General features: G+C 38.4%; 1 protein-coding gene across 7 annotated transcripts in view; it reads left to right on the top strand.

Annotated features, from left to right (window-relative positions):
* The window catches only part of AP3S1 (adaptor related protein complex 3 subunit sigma 1), a 68,198-nt gene extending 66,463 nt beyond the window's left edge, over positions 1 to 1,735 (top strand). For 6 of the 7 annotated variants that reach the window (XM_077911276.1, XM_077911273.1, XM_077911271.1 and 3 more), the window contains one exon: positions 1,017 to 1,735. Coding sequence is in view for 4 of the 7 variants with exons in the window: in XM_077911273.1 (XP_077767399.1) it covers positions 1,017 to 1,145 (129 nt within the window). In the remaining 3 variants the exon portion in view is untranslated. The remainder of the gene's footprint in view (positions 1 to 1,016) is intronic. The other variant, XR_013387428.1, reaches the window with a different exon arrangement.
* Positions 1,736 to 7,425: the final 5,690 nt, after the last annotated feature.

Raw genomic sequence — 7,425 nt, forward strand, 5'->3', positions numbered from 1 at the left:
AGTATGAAGACTGTTGTAGCTATTTGAAAAAGATGACATATATGCATTTTTCTTTTATTTTTAAGCATATGTTTTTCAAAATTATTTCACAAATGATAAATTTCCCTATTAAGATGAAAGTGAAATATTGTGACACTAATGCTACTGGAAGTTTTAAAATTCATTTAATTATATAAATACTACCTTTTGCATTTAATACTATTCTTTGTCCAAATTTGTATATTGTAAACTGAACATATGTTGTTGGATATACTTTATATGACACAGTACTTTTAATCATTATAATTTTTTTTTAATATTTTTTCTAATGCATGGAAGAGTTGGAAAGATCCTCGTTACAGTTTCATTTTTAGGAAGAACTCTTCTCTGGATTGAGGCTTACTTTAAAAGCCTGATTTTTTTTTCAGTGTTTCAGAACTTTCCTAGAAAAGTTTAGAAGACCCTCCATAATTAAAATAATTTAAAAAAAATTGTTGTTTTGAAATGTTTCAAGGGGTTGGCCCTAAGAAAAGGAACTAAATGAGTTTGATCTATTACTTTCATTTTTTATTTCACAGCACATTTTGATAATAAAACGCTATTTTAAAAGCAAAAAAACAAAACAAAAAAGCCAAAAACAAAACCCCAAATCTATCATGACTATTGCAAAAGATGTTTAAAAAGGAAACTAATGTAAAATATGCTTCATGCTTATATCATAAGTCAGGATATAGGTGAAGACCTAGTTTTGTCATTTGAATATTATATATGATATCTAAGTAGTACAGGTTAATTTGTATCTAAATCTTTATGTTCTTATCACTGCATGTATTCACTGTATTTTTTAATGTGTCAACTGTTTTTCTCTTTATAGATTAGAATTTCAAAGTAGCCATCCCATACCACTCAAACTACCATCTGGTCTCTGAGCTTGTTATATGAGAATCTTTTATCATTGTTCTCCATTTTTAGTGTTTCTTGATGAGCTACACCTGAGTTGTACATTTTCTTTTTCTTTTATTTGCTTCTGTATACAGGCTGGCTTAGCAGGAGCTCCAGCCCGTGCTGTATCAGCTGTAAAGAATATGAATCTTCCTGAGATCCCAAGAAATATTAACATTGGTGACATCAGTATAAAAGTGCCAAACCTGCCCTCTTTTAAATAAAAAATTTAAAAGGCCACTCCCAGGTAAAATCCAGGGGGAAAAGTCATCTAAGTTTACCATGCACTTGTTTACCAAAAATAGAGGAGGAGAGTCTTAATTTTTGCTCTTGGATTTAAGTCAAGGTACTGTATAAAAGTTGTGTAAAATCAGTATGAAAGTTCAATGTTGCTTTTCTTGCTCAGTGATTTTGAAGAAATTGAGTAGTTCCAGTATGATATTTCTCTTTCTTTTCTAAACTGCATTCCTGTGCCCACCTGAAGGCATGCCTCTATGTATTGGCTACTACAGTATTTCAAACAGTATTTGAGATATTTCTTTAAATTATGTACAATCCACAATGTTGGTGTTTTGTATGGATCACAAGTGCAGCATTCCATAATTCTTTCTGTTATTTGTCATGGTTGTTATTTAAAGAACCAAATATGTATTGCATGAAAACATTATGACCTTTCCTCTTAGTTTAAATAAACTCCAAGGTAACTGGACTTCTAAAGTACCTTTCTGTTTGCCTGATATCTACTTTAGCAATAATTTTTTTACGACCTTCTGACTCAACAAAGTAAATAAAAGTATATTTTATCACTGTTAAACAGTTGTTGATGTTGATTTATTTAATTAATACTTAATATTTTACTTTGAATATTCAAAAATTCACTAAATTGTTCTAAAACTCAGTTACTTCACAAGTTAAGATGAATGTATCAGGTAGTGTAGTTATGTACAAATCTGAGGTGGGAGATGACAAATCTTTTTCTAAAATCTATATTGAGAAATTACAAAAGCTATTTTTATAAAGATAGGTGTAAGTTTTTCACCTGGTCCCTTCTTGCTCAAATGATGAAAACTAATTTTGGCAGATACCTAGTTGCTTTTGAACACAAAATCCTGTTGGGCTTCACTTGAGTGTTCCATCCCAAAGTCAAAGCTAAATTGTTTTCTTAAGTTTTAACATTCTCATATTCTGATTTTTCATTTTTGGCCCACATTTTTGTATTTGGTCTTATCTTCTGAACTGTGGATGAGGTTCCTCTTCCAGTTAGACCAAGGTTGGTGTTTTCGTTTTTTTGCTTTGTTTTGTTTTGTTTTGTTTTTTTAACCGTTCTAGTCCTCTCCAAATGTTCTTTTTGACACATTTCCTTAGATTTGTGGCATGTATGAATTTTACCTCATGGGCTCTGGAATGTAAGAAAAATCACTAATATTTATCTAACTCTGAGCTTCCTTCCATTGAGGCCATAGAAATTCAGTCTGTGATTATTAGGATTTCCATCAGTTCAGAGATGTATAAAAGTTCTACAAAGCAGAACATTTAGAGCAGTCCTTGGTCTTCAGTCATTTGACAAATGTTCTTTAAATGCCTACTGTGCCAGCTGTCATGGAGCTATAAACAGTACCACACAGAGTACCTGGCAGTATTTTTCCCTCTTTTTCTTTTCCCTTTGTTTTGGGGCTGGGGTGGTGGGGTGGGTGGGTATTGAAAGAAGATCAAGTTTGAGTTTGGTTAGGATGTGCTAAAATTAGGGAAGCTTCTGTGCCAGTTAATAGTTTCACCTCAAGAAATAATCAAAAGGGTCTCATCTCCCATTATATTTGAGTAAGAAAAAGAAAGCATTGTGCAAATGACAAAAAGAGGCAAGTCATGAAAACTATATCTCAGTAGCCAAGGAATAGGTAGAGATGCTTAATTTCACTAGTAGCCAGAGAATGCAAGTTAAAAGAACAATTAAATTTTATTTTCACTAATCATAATGAGCAAAAATTTAGAACAGGTGACATGCTGAAGAGGATGTGAGGAATAAGAAATGTCATATATTGCTGGTGGGAATGTAATGTACTGTTAACATTTTTTTTAAAAGAATATGCCAAGCTTTGTGAAAAAATTTTTTTTTAAGATTTATTTATTTTAGAGAGAGAGCATGCGAGCAGGAGGGGAGGCAGAGGGAGGGGAAAGAGAATAAGAATCTCAAGCAGATTCCACAGGACACTGATGTGGGGCTTGATCTCACAAACCATGAGATCATGACCTGAACCAAAACCAAGAGTCACATGCTCAACAGACTGAGCCATCCAGGTGCTCCAACTTTGTGAAAAATTTTTAAAATTAAAAATAGACATTTCATACATACCCATGACCCACTCTCAGGACTCTATGTATGTAGTATCCTTGGTAAAGATACCAAGATACCAAGGTTCTCCAGAGAAATAGAGTCAGTAGCATGACTGTGTATTCATAGATCTATCTTCCTCAATAAACTGGTTGTAAGTTGAGAATATCCTAAGTCAAAAATGCATATAATAAACCTGACCTACTGAACATCACAGCTTAGCCTACCCCACCTTAAATCTGCTTACATTAGCATATTTACATTAGTTTACAGTTGGGTAAAACCAGCTTACACAAAGCTAATTTTATAATAAACTGTTGATTATCTCATGTAGTTTATTATTCACACTGTACCAAGTGTGAAAGACAGAATGCTTATTTGGGTAGAATGGTCCTAAGTGTATTGTTGGTTTTACCTTCATGAATAAGTAGCTGGCTGAGTGGAAGCTGTGGCTCGCTACTGCTGCCCAGTATCACAAGAGAGTATTGTACTGCAAATCACTAGCCTAGGGAAAGATAAACATTCAAAATGTGTAGTTTCTACTGAATGCATATTGCTTTTGCACTATCATAAAGTCAAAAAGTTACAAGTTATGTCATTGTAAGTTGGAGACTTAGTGTATAATAAGGTTAACATCATTTAAACCAATAGGCTGAGTAAAGCAAATTGTTCTTCCTAATGTGGGTGGGCCTCATCTAATCAGTTGAAGGCCTGAATAGACTAAAAGGGCTGATTCTCCTCTAAATTAGAGATTTCCGTTTACCCAACTGTCCTCAATTTGGAATATCAACTTTTTCCTGTCTTCAGAAAAAGTGACACATTAGCTTATCCTGGGTCTCAAGACTGCCAGCCTTCAAATTGGAATTATACCATTGGCTTTCCTGGTTCTCAGGCCTTCCTTCAGACTTGGACTGGAACTTCACCTTTGGCTCTTTTAAATCTCAGATTGCTGTCTCACTCTGATCTTGGGACTTGTCAGCCTTCATAATAATGTGGGCCAATTGCTTTTAATAAATCCCTTTAAGTAAAATCATGGTGTTGGTGATATATTTAAAATAATGTAAGAGATTTATTAAAAAACTCAGTTCAATCCTGACAGCAGGAAAAAGCCAGTGTCCCAGTTTGAATACAGGCAGGATATTCTCCCTTACTTTGATGAGGCTCAGCCTTTTTATTTGACATTTGTAAGATGTCTTTGACTGATTGGGTGAAGCCCATCCAAATTGGGGAGAACATCTGCTTCACTCAGCATTCTGATTTAAATGTTAATTTCATCCAAAAACCATCACAAACACACCCACAATGCTTAAGGATATGTCTGGGCACCCCTGTGGCCCAGTCAAGGTGACACATAAAATTAACCAGTACAATAGGCTACCAATTCTCTAAGAAAAAGAATGAGTGTGTGAGTATATAGTGTGTGCACATATTTATATTTTTAAGTGGAAGGGTATACTATATATATATATTTAAATATATCTATAGGGAGAGGGAGGAAACAGCACAAATTTGGGGATAGAAGCTAGACTTTTCAGAATGTTCTAGGGTGCACCCTTTAGGGCCAAAACACACATTCTCTCAGCTGCTAGCAGAGTTGGTGGCTGAGCCCACTCAGCAGAGTTGCTGTTAGAATATCCATCAGCCTAAGAGAGTTAATTCACCTCAGTCCTGACTCTTCTCTGAAGACCTCCTACATCCAAGTTATGAAAGCCCAGCCCAGCCCTAGCCTGAGGCTGTACAACTCTGAAAGGCCATCTCAGCTCCAGTGATACCCTTGAGCTCAGCAGAGGCCTTTGTTATTACTGTATTGTTCTTTTAACTCTTCTTGTCTCATCCTACTTCCTATGGACACTCTCAGGTTTTGATCCCGATGGATACCACAGCGAATACCCTGCAGGTAAGTCTCCATCTCAGTCTGTTTTTCAGGGAAGTCCACCTAAGGCAGCAATAGCCAAGAATGGTCTCAGGAAACAGATTTTTTTTTTAAAATTAAGTAATTTACTTATTGTATTTTTTTAATTGAAGCTCGATTTGCCAACATATAGTGTAACACCCAGTGCTCATCCTGTCAAGTGCCCTCCTCAGTGCCCATCACCCAGTCACTCCATCCCCCCGCCCACCTCTCCTTCCACTACCCCTTGTTTGTTTTTGGAGCTGATCACTCACTGGCAGGCTGGCAATGGAGGATCCTATTACCAGTGGCACATGGAGCATGGATCACCACCAGCAATGTAACTGTTGAAACTTTCAGTGGTGCTTAACCAGAATGGGATACAGGGAATGCTCTGGTAGGGACAGTGTCTCAGGCTTTTGAGAAGTTCTAGAGAAGAGTAATTAAAAAGACTGTGGAATTGGATGTTGGTTGTTGGGGGCAATGAATACTTTAGAGAAATGCTGAGGGTGATTAATCACTAGTTAAAGGTTGTGTATGAAAGCCAGAGGGCCTCCTTGACAGCGTATAGAAAGACTCATCTCATGTGGCTGGAGGATGGAAAATGCTGAGGATCAGGGCCAAGACTTTAAGATTGGCAGAGCTCAAGAGAAGATTGGATTCCAGCACCATCATGTCTGCTAGGCCAGGGTCAGGGACACGGTTGGAAAGAAGTAAGACCTGAAACTTGGAATGAGGATATCTCGGTTAGTGCACCTGAATATCTTAGCTATGGACCTGCAGAAGTAACCCATTTCTTCCTGTTAAACTACCACTCACTGCCTTCCTCTCCCTTACTTGAAGAGGTTGCGTTAACTTCTACCTCTAAGGATCACATGTACCCTCCTCAGGATACATGTGATTCACCTGCTCTGACACTAAGCTGATAATTAGGGTGAAGTGTTGTGCCCAAGATCGCGAATCCGAGAAACCACCAAGGAGCCGACACCGATGCAAACACACAAGGGTTTATTTACAAGCTCCAGCTGGGTCCAAGTATACCTGACGCAGCGGAGCAGGGACTTGGACCCCAAGACTAAGAGGCATAGCAGCTTTATAGGGACCAGTGGCCAATGGGATATGCAGAAAGTTGCACAGTCATGCTGGTCCACTCGCAGGTGGCCGATTGAATTACATGTTACCCTAAAGTATCCATTTGAACTGGCCTATCACTGACCCGGATTTCCGGTTAGGGTGTGCCCTGGGCTTGACTAGGGTGGGGCAGTGCCCTAAGCAATAAGCAGGTCAGCACAAGGCGGGTGCAGCACAAAATAGAGTCAGTCCTGCTCTGTTTGTCCAGGCGTAGGGAATTTTGTTAAATTTCCTGGGTCCCACATGAAGAAGGCACAACACATGGCTCAAGTGCTGGACCTGCCAAAGTTGCTGTGGAACCTTGCTCAAATAAACTCAGAGGAGCTGATAGTGCAGATGAGCCTGGATCCTGAGGATTCTGGGTCAAGGGAGAAGGAACGTAAAGTTGCATGAGAGTTTATTCACATGTAAGCACTTTCCGGATTTAGCCCTGGCAGACACCTTGGGAGTTTGTGTCGATACAGGGCTAGGGTAGTTCTAGGACACTTGGATAAAGCCTCAGCCACTTAGCTTAGTCTAGCTAAGTAACAGAACTTCCAAGGCAGACGAAGGGAAGAAGGGATCAAGAAGCTCAGGGAAGTATGTCTGTTAGACTGAATATACTGTGTAATGTAAAACAGTACAGAGAGGTTCCTCCATTTACCAAAACAAGGAATGCTCTGTTTAAAGGAATACCATCATTTAGAAGCTCAATACAAGCTGTCTTCTGAAGACCAGGGCTGATGGTAGGAAATGCTGTTATACAGAGTTGTGTGCCCTGATAACAAAGAGGATGATGAGATCCTGCAATAATAGATTCTAGGCTGTGGCACTTAACTGTCAGGAGCAACATGGGTAAATTATCTTAATGAACTGCAGGATCAAGGGGGCAGCCAAAGGTCTTAATTAGTGGACAGCACATTTATCTCTATAGAAATGGTTAATGGAACATGGCTTTGGTGGGTACAAGATGGTCAGCTCATAAGGGCGTTGGCCAATCTACATAGTCAAAAGAACTACAAAAGGGATGATCAGGAGGCCGAGAGCAGCCACCACAAGAAAAAGTCATGAATTCTTGTTCAGATTCTGGTCCTGAGTCACTTCTCAGATCCAGAGCCCGCCCACTTACAGAAATACCAAGTCCGCAGGAGGGAAGGACCTTGTTTACTACGGC

Source organism: Canis aureus, chromosome 10, assembly GCF_053574225.1.
Source record: "Canis aureus isolate CA01 chromosome 10, VMU_Caureus_v.1.0, whole genome shotgun sequence".
NCBI lineage: Eukaryota > Metazoa > Chordata > Mammalia > Carnivora > Canidae > Canis > Canis aureus.